General features: G+C 36.4%; 1 protein-coding gene across 6 annotated transcripts in view; it reads left to right on the top strand.

Annotated features, from left to right (window-relative positions):
* The window catches only part of LOC139970040 (uncharacterized), a 110,394-nt gene that overhangs the window by 72,812 nt on the left and 19,276 nt on the right, over window positions 1–18,306 (top strand). For all 6 annotated transcript variants that reach the window (XM_071975624.1, XM_071975626.1, XM_071975628.1 and 3 more), the window contains 2 exons: window positions 9,726–9,802; window positions 17,976–18,028. In XM_071975624.1, the coding sequence (XP_071831725.1) occupies window positions 9,726–9,802; window positions 17,976–18,028 (130 nt within the window). The remainder of the gene's footprint in view (window positions 1–9,725; window positions 9,803–17,975; window positions 18,029–18,306) is intronic.

An 18,306-nucleotide genomic window follows, 5' to 3' on the forward strand; every position in this document is an offset into this window, starting at 1 on the left:
AACCATTGTGTCAGTTGATACAATTACCTCCAAAGAAGGTATTGTAAGCTAATTTTTTTCGACATACCAATATAAAAGTTCGATATTTGAAACATTTGGCGTGACTTCAAACGCCAAAATGTTCATAACAAAGTTGAAGTTAGCAGTTACACTCGAGACTTTTATATTATTATTCGACACTCTCATATAATTTTGGGCGTGCTCATATTATATTTTGACATACTTATATGTGTTTGGACATGCGCGTATTATTTTGGACATGCTCATATAGTTTTGACATGTCTATATAAATTTGGACATGCTCATATAAGTTTGGACATGCTTATATTTTTTTGGATATTTTGCAACATATGGCGTAACTTAAAACGCCAAAATGTTCAATACAAAATTGAATTAGGCAGTTACATTTGTCGCTCTTGTATTATTTTTCGACATTCTTTTAATATGTTGGACATGCTCATATAGTCTTTCGACACTCTCATATTATTTTGGACATGCTCTTATTATTTTTGGACATACTCATATTAGTTTCGACATGTTTATATAAATTTGGACATGCTTATATTATTTTGGACATGCTTATATTGTTTTGGACATTTTTGAAACGTATGGCATGCCGTACTCACAGATCAAACCGCGTAAAAGTTTCTCCTTTCCGTCTTTACCATTCACAACATAATCAGTAACATTTTCAACTTACAGCTGACGTGTCACTATAAAAAGAAATATTTAAGTCGCACCCGTCAACCCCCCCCCCCCACCGCGCATCACCCAAATCTCGAAAGAAAAGACAAAAGCTAGTGAGTAGTTACATGAATGAAATATATGATAACGAACGATGCTTAACGTATGTTATATGTGGAACAACGCCATTCCGGGAATAACTGTGACCGCTGAAAAAAAATATTACTGGAAATAACACACTTCGGGGGTTTTGTTTGGTCTCACCATGGAGGTAAAATGGTCTGACTATAAACAAAATGTAACAGAGAATGTTGATTCCCTATCTAGACTAAATACTTTACCCCAATCCCAGTGTGATCTTGGGTAAATTTAGTCTCGTCTCCTCTGCCCACTTCCCTTCAGACAGCTTACCTGTACCCACCACCACCCCTTCCTTCGCCGCCCCCCCCCCTTCGCACATCATCTTTTTTTAGGGAGCCCTTCAAATCAATTCCGTTTATACCCAGTAACATCATCACCGTTTTAGTACACACAGTAGGCCTATTCTGTTTCTACAATAGTTTTCTGCACAGACGATTGATTCAAACAATTTATTTCTAAAGTAAAATAAGTTAACAGTAAAAATGACACACCTGGATCTTCCGTAAATACCTAATTAGCATAACAATAGATGACACGAGCCAGGGTTAAAGAAAATGAATAGAAAGATAAACGAGACACGCGTCTAGTGTACACCTGGAATGTTGTAACTGCCAGACAACGTAACCATGGAAACCGATGCTAAGTAGGTCATTCCGTGTCTAGCAGTGGCTGGGAATAGTGCATCATTTTATTCAATACTGGTTCGACATATTTAATAGCCATTCAGTGATATATCATATATCATGTTTTTACGACATGTTCTAATTGTTATTCTCTGTTTATATATTTTAAATGAGTAAACTTGATTTCCTTGGTTGTTTAATACACACCTCACTTGCTCCTCTCCCTAATTTTATAGAAGGAATGTTTAATTTCCCTTTCTTTGTTTTGTTTCCTGTATCTATTTTTCGTTGGTATAAGGAAGTCTGCCTTATTAACACATCATTGAATAGCCCTTAATGTAACTCTAATATATGACTACAAGCATTGCGGGTTCTTAACTGCCTAGTTTTATGGAGAACATTTTTGTTCTGTGAAGTTGATTAAACGGTTAAACGGTGGAGATAAAATATTGCTCGTGTTTAGCAGGGAGAAAGTAATTCGAGGGTTCATGTCGCCTTACCAAATCTGAAAAATAGTAATAATAACCAAGTTAACATATTTCTCAGCCATCGATCATAAACAAGCAAACAACAACACGAGCAAGAAAACAAAGCACTTGAGATCCTCTAAGATTCGTTTGATGAGATCTGTTATCTTTTTAAATATCGAATTATATACTGCACTAGTTCATTTTATCTACATAGAACAGGCGAAAGTGATTAAATTATTCCATCGAAGTTTAAAATGTATAATGGACAACGGCAACTAGAAATCGATTTCAAATTTGCAACTTAACTGTTTTTAGCGAATTTAGAAAGGCTTAGAAGGCTGTCATCAGCGCCCTCAGACTTTCTTCCAAATGGTTTACAGTATTGCTATAACACACGCTACAAAATTAAGTACAGATTTCTATCCCGGTACACAATGAATGAACCTACAAGTTAAAAATCAGAATAAACACTTATACAACTGCCAGGGTCATATCCAGGTCGTAAATATGGCCACGGTTCATTTAGTTTTGTTGCTGAGAAGGAAAAAAAGAAGAAGCAGTTATTCACTTGTTGAAATGAATTCATTGCGTCATAATTTGCGATGTTTTACATGAATCATGGTGGTATGCTTATCAAAACTGAACATAAGTAAATTGTGATAGTAACATGCATGGTCGACAAGTAAAAAGAAAAAGAAAGGAACATAAAACAGAAAAGAAACCGAAGGAGAGGAGTTATGTTCCTGGAAATACAGTTAGTAAAGATCTGTGGGTTATTGTATTCCGTCGGTCCCACATCCGGGGTTTTCCTTAAGTCAAATCGCAGCGAATAGGGTGAAAACATGTAAAGTAATTGTGTCTAAATATCGCGAGTCTACGCTTTCAGAACGCATGAAGAGAAACATGAATACTCTACGCATAGACCTCTAGGCATAAGAATGCAAGATAAAGTGTGTACACTTCGTGACGGGTGGGCTTGGTGTTTCAGCGTTTACGTAACGCGTTGCCAATTTTTCAACAATGTGTTTTGCTCTCAATAAACCAACGATTACGTAAGACATGATCGAAGTTTTGGAACTGTTGAAGAACCATAAACCCGAATTTTGCATACCTAATTAAAGTAAGTCACTATCTTCTCTCAACTTTGTTGACCGATTTCGTATGTATACACACGCTCAGTTACCTCAACACTACACATTGTTTTAACCCCAGCCACATGACGTAATACACATTATACAGGACAACAAATTCGGCGATACATAGTTTTATATTTTTATAGATAAATTTTATCAATAAAACCAAGGTGAAGAGTGTTTGACCTGTAAATTTAAGCAAGTTTGAACACTTCACTGTTCATTAATCTGACTTCAAGCATTAACGCTTTTTTTTTTTGGTTTCGATGATAATCGTAACGTATGCATTCATTCATGCAGGCGGAGAGTGTGTGTGTGTCTGTGCGTGTGTTGGTGTGTTTGTATTATCGGACCCCCAAGGACGATGACTTAACTTCACACCTTTTGTCTGAGGACGTACAGGTATGTATGTGTGTGTGTGACGCCTCGCTTGTAAACACGATATCTCAAGTAGGGAAGCTTGGACCAATCTAAAATTTGGTGTATATAGGTACCACATTGAGTAGAAGAACCCTATTGTTTTGTGGGGAGTTCATTTGGTGTCACTAGGGGCCAAATACTGAAAATCTTGTAAACACGATATCTCAAGGAGGTAAACTTGGACCAATCTCATATTTCGTGAATAGTAAGACCACATTGAGGAGCAACAGCCTATGTTTTTTTTGTGGAGATCAAAGGTCATTTGGGGTCACCGAGGGTCAAATTTTGGAAACCTTGTTTTATAAGCTACCGTATCTCCCACCAACCAGCCTATCAGATAACGTGCTCGTTACGGCTCATACGAATATGAGGCTATTGGCAATTGGTAATGAGCTTATGGGCATCCGTAGAATCTAAAACTGAAAATACGAACATATTTTCATTGGCGTCAACGTTCCGTTCGGAAGCCTTATTTTGCGTGCAGAAAGGTGTACTTTGTAATACCGCGGTTCTGTTGGACGTTTTCGTCTTATTTATTTCAGGTTGGATGTAGTTTCGTTGTGACAAGGCAGCGTTTATGAAACTAAACAGTTCGTCTATTTAGATTTTTTACTATGACCAATCTCAATGCGAAATAATTGTGTAAAATGGTCTTAGTTTGGCAATGAGTTCCCGAGCTTTTGTCTGGGTCGGCTGTTGATCCAAAATTGTGTAGTCTCTTCCACCAGTTTCAACATAGCTAGGCCTTAAAAGTAGCGTTCGACTTTCGTCACGTTTATGATTATGGGACAACTTGAATGAACCTGGCTAGGCCTGTGAGCAATTTATGCTGTCTAGGCCAGCAAAGGTTGGATAGATTAGGGTTCGTTAACACAACAACGTGAAGAATACGAGTCAGAATACCAATACACTTAAGATGGCGAAACATCTCCTTCATTATTTCTTAAGGCAATTTTCATACTGGCTATTTGTCATTATTCGCAAAGTATAGAACACAGATTTAAGGAGTTTTGAGACAAGTTTGTTGTTGTTACTACTAGGAATTTTGGAAGAAAGATGCTTTTACAACCTCAGATTATCATTGCTTAAAATATCGCTTTGATTTAAGCAGTGAAATGGAGTAATAACGATATTTTTCGCGCATCAATCTACAGCTAAAAGACAGATACTTAATTGGGAATTTGTACGAAGTCGCAGTTCTTATTAATTGAGCAGCGGTTCAAAGTAGCAGTGAGGTACTGCATATGCTTAGGACTCCGGCACACCTAGTTTCTGTATAGTATATGCCTATAAGGCTATAGTAACACCCGATACTCATAGCTAGTACAGTAACTACTGTTCATGTTCCACAACCGTGCATCAGTAACTACTGCGATGTGTTCGCAACACGGTAACATGTGTTACAGTTGGCACAGTAATTACTGGAAAGCTGTTACACGTTGAACTACGAGTCCGACAGGCGAAAATTGGCAGTAATTTGAAAAAAAAATAATAATAATTTTTAAAATTTTTTAAGATTTAAAATTTTTAATAATTAAATTTTTAATTTTAATTTTTTAAATTTGCAGTATGAAAAGCTTGCAGTAATTACTGTGCCACCTGTAACACATGTTACCGTGTTACGAACACAGCGCAGTAGCTACTGATGCACGGCTGTGGAACATGTACAGTAGTTACTGTACTAGCTATGAGTATTGGCTGATAGTAAAGTAGAGGAGCCCTAATGTAACAGAAGCCAAGCTATCTTCGTAGGTATTTTACAGATGTTGCAATTTTAATTGTTTGAGACACTACAGTAGGCCTACCTGCTTATTTATGATTCTGCGACATGTTTTACTTTGTTCAACACTTACTTTTGGTGGAAAAAAGTTTTAATTTCGTACTGAAACATAACTTTCTTATGTGCAATTACGTTGGACCATGCATCTGCCTAACTGCCAAACCTTTGTCCATAGAAAGTATTGATGTTGCAGATCTGTACTTTGGGAGACTTGAACAACAATCATAAGCCTAGTGGCGAGTGGAATTTGGTGAGTAGATTTTTAGTCACGGTCGCCAAATAGCGATTACATTAAAAAATCATTGTCGAGGCCTGAAAACCTTCACAACATGATTTCTCATGGTAGAAATCGTGGATACTTTTTATACATGGTATATGGATTTGCCATATTGAATACAAGAATCCTAAATGCTTGTGAGGTCAAATCTCCTATATGTCACCAGAGGTCAAACTCTGAAAACCCTTTTACATGATATTGTATGCAACGATGGAAATCGCGCATACCTCCAATACTTGGTGTGTGGATTCATAACATTGAGTACAAGACCCCTATTGTTTTTGATGGAGGTGTGTATAGCCACGTACAGTAGACTGACCTGTGTTTATTATGCCATAGTGTTATTGTAACAGCTAGTTCTGGTTATACTAACAAGCAGAAGGCTACTGCATTGAAGTCATCGAAACCTCAATGCATCTTGCATTCTGATTATCTTTGGAAAGGAGGGGTGGGGATGGGCTCCATATATGGCTCGCGTCCGTTGGGAGGGGTCTAAACGGGGAGAACCCTTTTATTAAAATATAACCTTTAATAAATAGTTTTCAATGCTGTAGCAACATAAATTATTACTTCAACAATTATTTCCAATATATTGCCTACACGTGTACATTGAGTTGTTGTGTCCGCTATAGCCCTTACAGTATATATAGGCCTAAGATTAATGAAATATTCTAAAGCGCCTGTTTTAACCAATCAATGAAAAATAGATACAGAAAACAAACGATTGTAAAGAAAAGCGTTTAACATAAGAAGTATCAGTATCTATGCGTTAATTATGCTAATGAGATACAAGGTACGTAACCAATATATTTTCTTTCAATTTTCCGGAGTAGTGTTTTACATAGAACTGGGCAATTCAGGTATAAGGTAGGATGATACTGAGCTAGACTTTAACATATTTATTGGATATTATGCACTATCTGTTACCGGTTAATCCAGATAATTTAAATTCAAGCTCGATAAACTCAACTAGTTGTAGTAAGGAATCTTACAGACCATAGGTTTGTATATGCGCATTTTCCTTCTTTTAGATTTTGAAGTGAACAACATATTATAGCATGGCTGTCAAATATTCTTTTCACCAGAATACGTACGGGTTTTATTATTACAGTCTCGGCATTAAGGTTAGTTGAGACAGGCGGAAATATTGCTTGGCTTGATGAGTCGGCATATTGTAAAGGGAGGGTGATATTATGGGCCATTCTCGGTCACGTGTGTAACGGAAAAATGGGGAGATTTGCACTTAGCCACTAAATAACTACTTTTAGGTCAAGAAAGTTGGGTTGATTGTAGTACTTAAGTATGCACTATGGGACTCTTATACAAAACCATTTAGCTTAGCCAAAATCAGAACATTGTTGAGAGAGGTCATATAAAGGTCGGTCACGTGTGTGACGTAAAATGAAAGTGGCTTTTTTTGCACACAAAAATGTTGGCAAATTCCTCAGTTTCTAACAGGGCTTGATAACCCTAATTTCTCATGTTTCTACCTTAATGTGTTTCCATTCTAACAAGACATTTCACCTAAATATTTCACCTCTAAAAATTAGCATAATACTACATAAGCTAAAAAATCCGGTCACGTGTGTGACATTGTTGGGTCACGTGTGTGACATTCTGAATTTTCATTGCATACTATGTAATTTTTGCAGCGCTAATGTTGACTCTATCAATGACCACAGAATAGCAATGGTGTTGTAGGAATTACTTTAAAACAGTTTTACTGTTCTATTTGGAGGGTCACTTGTGTGACATTGTTGGGTCACGTGTGTGACATTCTGCATTTTCATGGACGCTGCAATTTCATTGGATGAAGCTTTCCTCATTTGCATATAACACTGTTGTCATGCCATACAAACATGACATAACAACAGTCCAAGTCCACAGTGCTGCTGCAAGTTCATTGGATGGAGCTTTTCTCATTTGCATATTACTCTGTTGTCAGGCCACACACACACACATAACAAACCAGTCTGCTAACAATATTTAGTCCATTTAGCTTTGTTGAATGCTCAACTTGGGGCTTCATTGTCACACGCGTGACCATAAATGTCACACAAGTGACCATCGTTCACGTGTGTGACGACTATGTAGAGGCTATTAATTAATTGTATTAATAATTATTTTACTGGATATTTTGCAGAACTAACAGTCTTTACCAAGAACGGTTGCATATCAAGTGTTGACATCATAAGTCACATCAGTTACTTTTTTTATGAAAACTTTTGCGTTGTTTTGGTCACGTGTGTGACATCAAAATTATGCTAATTAGCACCAATTATTAACAAAGAACTGAAGATCAGGAACCTCTGCTTTAGGAATGAAATAAATTAACCTATGTATAACTGCCTCCATGTGATAGTTGATAACTGAATTATTATTTCTAGATACTCATGTAGAAAAAACAAATATACAGTTAAAAACTACAAATTTTGGCTGAAACTTACAATCATGCAAATTTATGCAAATTAGTATGCTATGGTTGTAATTTTATTGAAAGAAATATGAAACAGAAAACTTTAGGTATCCCTCTTAAATAAAAAATATAACATTTGGTCCTGATGAACACTTTGTTTTTTAATGCCAGTTTCATTTTCCAGAGAATGGCCCTTATAACGAATTTCTCCTTTCACAACATTTATCCGTTTCACCAAACTCAGCAATCATACCAATTATAACAATGATAATGAATAATCATATGGTATACCACAAAGATTTAAGGTTCCACATGAAAAGAGTCAGATTTAGAAAGATATAACAAAATCTGATTGCTGAAAACGAGTGTTGTAAACTCCCCACATGTCATGGGGGCAGGGAGGGGGTGATTGGGCACATGCTCCTCTACTCTTCTGAGTACCCTGCAAAGTAGCCCCCATTTGTTAATGAAACTTAATAGTTTCCGCTTTTGTAATTTAAGTGTCCTCTTGTTGTATTTTTGTAACAAGTGCCTTTATGTCTAAAAATTGCTAATTGGCTTAACAATATTAATTATGATAAAACATGTAATTCAAAAGTACCGGTATAAAGTGAACTTTTGTCAAAACATGCAAATACTTGAATTTGTTACTCTGTGCATTCCTTTTACGTTTGAGAGGTTTAACATAATTTGACAGTTACTTGGTATGAAGGGAGTTGGATATTTTGGACACATGCATGCACCTCTTCATTGAGAACATATTTGAATACGATGATTTGATTATGAAATGGTTGGGAAACTCTTATCAACTCCACAAAACAATGTTATAATATTTATTAAATTGGATTTGGATCAATGACGAAATAACAACTCGTGCAATTTGTTAAATTTATTGATGGTTGATATTGAATAAATATTTAAATAGGTAAGGACCCTTGGTATACCTGTCTTGTTCATGTAATAGTAACATTTTGTGTTTGCCTTTTACTGAAATCACCCAAGAGGAACAGTTGTTTCGCCCAGTAAAGAATGTTGCTATGTCCTCGACCCTCCTACCCCTCTCCCTTACATTCTTCCTCCGTTTTAGTGTATGTTTTGCAGGTTTGTTATCCCGCCATTACATTGAAATATGTAATTTGTAGCATCTTAAACTCTTTTGAGATTAAGAAACAATTTTTTCAGCTTTTAGATTAATTATTTCTAGATTTCGTATCTTACGACTGAGCTCTAACACTCTCAGACATTTTAGTTCTCATTTAAAGCAAGGATTTACGAGGAAGAACTATATCATCAATACATTTGCCAAAAATAACATACGATATAAATCACGTGATCCGAGCGAAAAATGACAAGCGGTTGTTAAGAGGATTTACTCCGTTCACTCCATTTGTTCTGTACAATGTTGTATTTATACATGTTTGAACAACTTTATCTTAATTGATAATGTAAAATATAAACAGTTTAGCCAATTCTGATAATGCGGACGGCTATACATTTCACAATATAACATACAATTGACATACAGCAGTTCCAACTATCATCATAGTTTTCTACAATACTATTTCCATTCTAGTTTATTTTTCGTAGAATTGTTTGAACACAAGACTTGTAATGATAATTAATTCTGATCATAATGATCAATCTGATGTGATTTATTTCCTTGTTATTTGTTGTTTACTTTGTTTATCTTCATTGATTTAGAAAACAATAAACCTGACTAGGAGGACATTCCTATACGTCTTCTACATCTTACACGATGATCACTCTACTTCTATCCATAGGTTCAGGTGGTACGATCTGCCAGACACTATTCCGGTTGGATCCATTCCATCATCCTTGAAGTCAAGAAACGTGAAAGGTATTGTCACAATGACGTCATAATGGACACACTTAAAATTTCTTACATTTTTCTCAAGGCTTGACCAACTATGTGAATGCCTGTTGACTTGTTGGTTGATGTTGATTCACAAACAATAGAGTAATGAATCAGCAACACATGATTGTCATTTTATATGAAGGAGACACCCAAAACAGAGTCTTGTGATAGTAAACAACAAACCGAATAATAGAAATTTAACAACACTTAAAATTGCTAAGCTTGGTTAATTTAAGAGATAAGTTCGCTCTTTTGAGATCTCAGCCCAATGAGATGTTTTTGAGAGTAGCAATCACATCAATTAATCTTTAAATCTCTTTCCCAAATGAAGTGGTATTATACACTTTGGGCAACTTAATTACACTGCGACAATGATTGTGTAAGGTTTTGAAGTAATGCTGTGCCCCTCGGAGTCTGTCAACACCCCCCCCCCCGACAAACACACGTATACAGTATACACATCTACACCTCCGCTTAAACCATTCTTTCAATCTGAATTGCAGAATAAAGCCGCAAAGTTAAGCTTAATTCTTTTCCAAGTTCTGCAAACGAAATGTTTGTTTCTCTGAAATAGATGCAAAATGTATTAAAAATAAACGACAACAAAACAGAGACCAAAGATGAATCGGAACTGTTGGTACTAGATGTGCCGTACTTGAAATATTCTGATGGGTAAAATTAGCATAAAGACTTTATAAAGGCACCGATAAGACACTCGTTCTGCAGTTTTTACAGGAACAGAGCGTCGTCAAAGCCGACATCATGTATAGGAAGGAGGGAGGGAGGGGGGGGGGGGGTCTGTGGTCTTTCCCCAGAAAATGGCAAGTTGAGACTTCAAATGATACATTCTGAGTCATAGTTTGACTTATATGACTTGACTTATGTCCAATATCAAAGTCTAAACGCAGCATTGTGTTTTAACCATTCTAAGTTATTAAGAAATAAGCGAAAACGAAACAGACCAAAATGTTGGTACTAGATCTACTCGAAATATTCTAATTGGTAACATTAGCATAAAGACTTTATAAAGACATAGATAAGACACTCGTTCTGTAGTTTAGCCGACATCATATACAGGTAGGAGGGGGTGGGGCTGTGGTCTTTCACCAGAAAAAGGGGAAGTTTAGACATATATATATATATATATATATATATATGTATATATGTATATATGTATATATTCATATCTAAGTCTAAACGCAACGTTGTGTTTTAACTATTCCAAGTTAGTTTGAAATGCATGGTGGTGGGGTGGGGGTGGCGGTGGGGAGACACCCATTACACCCTTGATCGGTGCTTGAAAACAGTACAATCTACATGTATAGGCGAACATTTACATCCATGCATGATTTGCCTTGAAAAAATAATATTATAAATAAAATGTGGGTAATTATATGAGGGAAAGCATTTAAAACTATGTGTGAATTTAAAACCATATGTTTTATTTTTTTATTTATGCCCCTACGAAAGTAAGAGTCATAATACAAAAACAAAGAAAAGAAAACAGAATCGGTCTGTCTGTTACTCCCTTACGTCTACAGTTCCCCAGATTTGGATATATTTGGCTACTAAAATGAAGCAGCTTCCAGAGGCTTCGCCCCCTGACCCCCCCCCCCCCCGACCCATTAAGTCCGCGGATCCCCACCAGCCTGCTTGGAATACAGTACAGATAACTATAATTTATTTATTACATCTGTTTTGTGTTTTAGTGCTTTAAAACTCGCTACGAGAGAACAAGGGATATCACCAAATGCAAATACTTCAGGGGGCTTCCCCTCCTGTAACCAACCAGGGCTTGAAATATATTCCAGAGAAAGCCCCTCGACCCCGCTTGAGCTCTCAGAAACGTTCCGTATAATTTTCAAGTTAAGCTTGTTCCTGACAACCCTATCTAAAAATTCTGCAGTTTCCTGGGACTTCGCATCACACCCTTTAATAACATTCAACTATCAAAGAAAAATATCTAATTTACATGTTTGGTCTGTAAATCTGCATAGAAAGCGAAATGTGCATAAAACAGGCTTAATGCTTAATAGATGAGTACTAGTTTTATTTTCAAGCCATCAATATACATATTGTGTATCGATTCGGTACAGTTTTACATCGGTATTATATACTTAATGAGGTAACTATATATACTTTATTCCATTTAACGCGTGTTATCTGTCTAAATTTTAACTTAATATTTGTGATTGATTTTCGCAGAGATGCTACACTGTCATAAAGAAAAATTAAATTTTAGAGTAACCACTAATCTTGCAAGTATTAGTTAAGAGAGGGATTCAGATACAATTCAAGTAGTATTATTCATCGGTCAACGCGTAAATACAAGAAAAGATCAGTAAAGTTTGATCTGTATGGTCCACCATCCTGTCTACGGACGTCTAAACAAATTGTTTGTAAACGTTATAGGATTCATTGTAGTCGTTTAAGTCAGTTAAAACTAACCGAACGCATTACTAGGAAGAAACGGATACAGCCGAATGTTCGGGTGCAGGAGGGGGTATACATACTTTACGCCGCGCTTCTTGCTCGTGTGATATTTACTAGTTGGTTGTTATGGTATCTCTTTTTTTATGGGGGGGGGGGGGGTTGGGTTGGGGTGATTTGACTAAGGAGCTACAGTATATATGCGTCTTTACTGTAATGTTGTATACGTCATTAGCCAAACACAATGTAACATGTACATAAATGGGGGTCTGCCCGATATTCATAAGGTCCGCTATTCATAAGGGTCATTGTTCATAAGGTTCGTTATTAATAACGTGCATTTTTTCGATACACAGGTTCGCTATTCATAATGGAAATAAAGCTTCGTTATTCATAATAGAAAGGGATCATAATTTATAAGGTCTGGTATTCATAATGGAAACAAAGGTTCGATATTCATAATGGGCAAAACGGTTCGATATCCATAATGGACAAAAGGTTCGGTATTCAAATGGGACAAAGGGTTCTAAATTCATAATAGAACAATGGGTTTGTAATCCATAATAGACAAAAAGGTTCATTATTCATAATAGGAAGAAAGGTCCGATATTCATAATGGAGCGAAGGGTCCGTTATTCATAATGGGAAAAAAGGTTTGTTATTCATAATAGGAGAAAGGGTCCGAAATTCATAATCGATCAAAGGGTTCGTAATCCATAATGTGAAAAAAAAGGTTCGTTATTCATAATAGGAGAGGAGTGCGTCATACAAGTGCAAAAGACATCCTCCATTTTCCTACCGACTTGTACGGAATCGGCATAAACTTGTACGTTTCCTAAAGGGGGGTGGGTCATTTTCCTCATTGTGAATGATAACGAACCTTTTTGTCTATTATGAGTTACGAACCCTTTTTCACCATTATGAATATCGAACCCATTTACCAATTATGAACAACGAACCTTTTTTTTTTAATTTTGAATAACGAACCTTATGAACAATGAACCTTTTGCTCATTATGAATAGCGAACCTTATTAACAATGAACCTTATGGATGATGACCCTTATGAACAATGAACTTTATGAATATAGAACAGGGTTGTCCAACCTACGGCCCGCGGGCCACAGTCCGGCCCGCCGCAGTGTTGCGTCCGGCCCGCCAGAGATGCTCTAGGGTGCGAAATTTTAGTGAGCAGATTTATTGATAAAAATTTGAAGCTATATAATCAATCATTCGAGAGGCTTCTGGGTCCAAAAAACTGCATACATGTCAGTTTGTGTGACACTCTCTCAGCGGAGGGGGGGGGGGGGCGGCTGGACTTTATTCATCTGTTTTATCAGGAAGGGAAATAAATCAGTGCGCTCCGCGCGCAGTGCTCACATTTTGTTGCCTTGGGCTTCGGGCAAAAAATCGAAAAATCGATCGTAGGGTTCATGCGGCCCCCTCCTTCATCATAATCATTCTATGTGGCCCTCCTCCGCAAAAGGTTGGACAACCCTGATATAGAACCTTATGAATATCGGGCTGTCACCCATAAATGCAACATCACTATGCCACCTTACATTACATCTCCGAAATATACGTTTTCAATCGATACTCCTGTGTTACGTACAACTGATTTTCATGTTTTGATGTATAATAAATTATAATGCAAATGCACATAAATAAAGAAACACCTTGCATGAAATTGCAACTGTTTCTTTTATTACGATCAAGGGTTTGCATTAGCCGCGGGATTGCGCGATTCCCACAATTTGATTTCAAATCCCGAATGTCAAAAGTTGCCAAGACGGGATTTCCCGTAAAAAAAAATCAGCTTTCAACTTGAATTAAACAAACATTACGGCTATGACCGTGTAGCGATACATCGCTAAACGATCGCATTTGGAATAAACGTTTTGTAAAAAGCCAGGAATATATTTGTTTTGTTATCCCGTCTATAATACATCTTAACATCCCGTACATTTCCTTGCCAGTCTTTCCTTCTATTAACAAATGAATGAAGAATTATAGCTATTTTGAGAATTCCAATATTTACGCATGAACGAACATATAGCTTAGCTTTAACTATGAGAGGAAAGCACTTGCTATGGACTACCAGAGTTAGCTGTTTCATGACAACAAAGACACGTGCACTCGACAAACCATGTGGCGTAAATTCCACACAAATCTCCGACCACATGGTAGCCTAAAATCACAAAGAGTCAACATGGATATCTAGCCTAATCATCTGTTTATTCGCTTAAATTGTGTTGCAGTTAGCTGGCATTAAAATATTCACCGAATACTTCGTTTTTGCTGCTATCTTTGACCACATGGTAGCCTAACACCACACTAATTCAATGGGAAAATCTTGCCTTAACCATCGGTTTTTACACACACTCACCAAAAGCGTAGCGATGTTTACAACTTTCAAATAGCTGGAAATCGGCAATTGTTTGGAAGGTATGTGCTATGTTTTGAAGAGGTAATGTAGTATTATAAGTACACTGTTGCTGTTGAATTGAAGATTTCAATTTTGAGAAGTATTCACCGGTATAATATTTTCGTTTTCCGTGTTGAATGATTTTTATCCACACAAGAAAAAGAACCATTACGAATGGCTAAAACTAGAAATTGTAAGCAATTAAACAGCCATCTACACTACAAGAAAGTTATTTCATTAAATGAATCTTCCGCATTCACGTGTCTTGATTACTCAAAAGATGAAATCACGAAAGCACTCGCATGGCAGTTATACGCGATCCCATCCGCCCCCCCCCCCCCCTCAGAAAACGGGTACCCGTTTTGTGTGTTTTCGATTCGGGTACACGAATGTTCGGTCGGGTACCCGGGTATCCGGTTACCCGACTCAGGCCTAGAATGTTCTTACTCATTTAATACAGATATTGCTCAAGAGAAAGTTTTCATCCTTCGCTTGGACCAAGTAAATCATCATGGATGCAACTATGCTGCAGGCTTTGATAGTATCTAATGAAAAAGGAATTATCGTGGGTATTCAAACGAGATACATATTTCTTGAGTTTAATGGAAATGAGCATTTGTCATATCGTCACCAGTATTGTCACTGAATTAGAACCGTAAAACTAGGGACGTGCAGTTAGCTATAGCAGGTGGTTAGATCTGAACCAGTAAAACGTCCGGTTATTCAATGGAGTGGGCACTGTAACTATGATATCTTTGTAAGATCGGCTGCAATAGTCTAGGCTCGCATTCAAATTCCAGAAGCAGAACGTGTAAACAAACAGAAACTAAGAGATGTTACAATGGTCTGTTCTATTTCAATTCAACAAGTATTGTTATTGTATACAATTGCTGCTAATATTTCTGTTTAGTTCGTGTTGTAGTTTTGTCATGGCCTTTTTGATGTTCTGAAAGACAAACCACGACACAAAACATAATTTGTATTGATATGATATCTTCATTCATAGTTGTTTACATGTAAGTTGTTTTGTTTGTATCCATCAACACTTCTGTCAATAATAGACTTTAACGTAGGTTTCTTGAAACTTCTTAGACATGATGACAGTGTTATTGTTCAATGTTACAATTGTTCATGTCAAGTCATAATAACACGATGTTAGATTATAATAACCTTCCTCCTCCATAAGGGACAAGTAGAGAGATTGATGTATTTAGTCTTAACACAGTTTAAAAAAAAAAACATATCTAAGAAAGTGGCTGGAAACAAGACATATAACCTTAGTTTACACAACTGACATACTCTCAGAACATCGGAAATGTGATCACGTGATTATGACGATGATTTGTCTAGTCTTGTAGCTCCATAATTTAACTCAATAATGTAATTCCAAAAACAATTAGTCTTTTTCTATTATCAATATCAAAATTTTTGGTATTCATGATCTTTGATGACGTCACTAATGCGTTGTAATATAAAGCTGAATTTCTTGATAACCGGGTAGCTTTACAAACATCACGAGCAATCAAATGTTTCATTTCTCTGTACAATAACACATCTATACTAAGATTCTACCTAAATTCATTATTTAAATGATTAAGAGTAATATCAATACATACAAACCACTCTATCTCCACTCCTCAACATTATTTCTCGGACTCGTACACATTGTACCCTCGTTCATTGATCTGTGTTTATAGAACACCTCGAGATTCTCATTGTTAATGATGGAGTGAGGTCACTGCTGCTGATGTCATCATTGATCAATTTCAAAGACAGTACTAGTTAGTGTAAACAACAAGTTTGCCCCGATTCATTATACGTTTGACCATTTTAGACAGATGTGTGTTAAATAGCTACTAAATGATCTCGTGATATCAGCTTAGAGAGGGATTCAGAGACGATGTTATCGAAGTCAGTTTGTTCATCATTTGCAATTTCGAAAGCGCCGACATTTAGACGAGTGACGAAGTGTACAAAATTTGATTTTATCACTGCATTTTCTGGAACTCTAATAACGTATTCCTGCCCCCCCCCCCTTACCACTCTATCCACTTTGCAAAGTAGGGTGTCAGCTGCCACTTGCACCGTGGACCTACACCTATGATGTATTTTTAGTAGAGTTTGAAGAACATTAAACAAAGAAGCCTGAGCGTAAAAACATGTAAAAAGATCCTTTACATAAACCTTCCTGTAACGAACTGAGATGCTCTTATAGATCCAGCAGTCCTCTTACATGCAGACTGGCTACGTGGTTATCAACATTTTTTTAAATTCTTTTTGCATACATAATTTAGTTTAAATTTGGTATTATACAAATCTTCATCATTTGCAATTTCGAAAGCGCCGACATTTAGACGAGTGACGAAGTGTACAAAATTTGATTTTATCACTGCATTTTCTGGAACTCTAATAACGTATTCCTGCCCCCCCCCCCCTTACCACTCTATCCACTTTGCAAAGTAGGGTGTCAGCTGCCACTTGCACCGTGGACCTACACCTATGATGTATTTTTAGTAGAGTTTGAAGAACATTAAACAAAGAAGCCTGAGCGTAAAAACATGTAAAAAGATCCTTTACATAAACCTTCCTGTAACGAACTGAGATGCTCTTATAGATCCAGCAGTCCTCTTACATGCAGACTGGCTACGTGGTTATCAACATTTTTTTAAATTCTTTTTGCATACATAATTTAGTTTAAATTTGGTATTATACAAATCTCCTTTTTCTTCTTTTAACAAACTTTTGTAAACAGTGTTTAATTATGGCTCTCATGATTTGTGATGACGTCACTGATGTTGGGTGTTCCCTGATCCGTTCATCGTCTCATGGATTATTATTCTTGATCTAAGCATCGAATACTCGACTATCATGATTTGATTTCTTAATTTAATTCAAGATTCCTTCCTATTTGAGTTGTGTCATATGTTTTTGGTCGGATAACTGATCAGTTATGCTAATGAGATGATAACAATTCTAACATGATTGATTTAATAACCAAGAGGATACTAGTTGTAAACTGATCAGGTATAAAACCGAGATGATAATGATAGTAAACTGATCGGTAATCTGAATGAGTTATAAGTATTGCAAACTGATCAGCTATATTACTGAGATGATAATGATAGTAAACTGATAAGTTCAAAATTAAGGAATCAACTAGATTGATTACTCAGCTGATATGAAGTTATAATCGAGGGCCAACATAAATCAGTTGAATATAATGTGTATCATTTAATTCCAGACCAAAAAAGATTAACTTGCAGTTACATTTTTTCATCAATTTCTTTCATTTTATTTATCAGTTTGGAACTCGTGGAATAATCGCCGTCTGAATCTACAGACCGGTCAATGGCAGGTAAGAGATTGTGCACCTTTCATTCAGATGTTGCTCATAATGCATTCTGGTCAGCTTATTTGAGCTAAGCTGCCCTCTGTATTACTTTACCAGTAAATATAAATAAATATTGTGATAACATAATCGGTGAAATGCACTTAGTTGATGATAGCAAAAGAATTAGATTGTGATGAACAGAAACGATATTAAAACAACAGACATTTTCTCTCCCCTTCCCCAAACGTTGGTCTAATGCTTTCCATATCGTTTTTTTTTTTTCTACCTGAATGCCACCCCGT

The sequence above is a fragment of the Apostichopus japonicus genome, chromosome 7 (assembly GCF_037975245.1).
Source record: "Apostichopus japonicus isolate 1M-3 chromosome 7, ASM3797524v1, whole genome shotgun sequence".
Classification (NCBI taxonomy): domain Eukaryota; kingdom Metazoa; phylum Echinodermata; class Holothuroidea; order Aspidochirotida; family Stichopodidae; genus Apostichopus; species Apostichopus japonicus.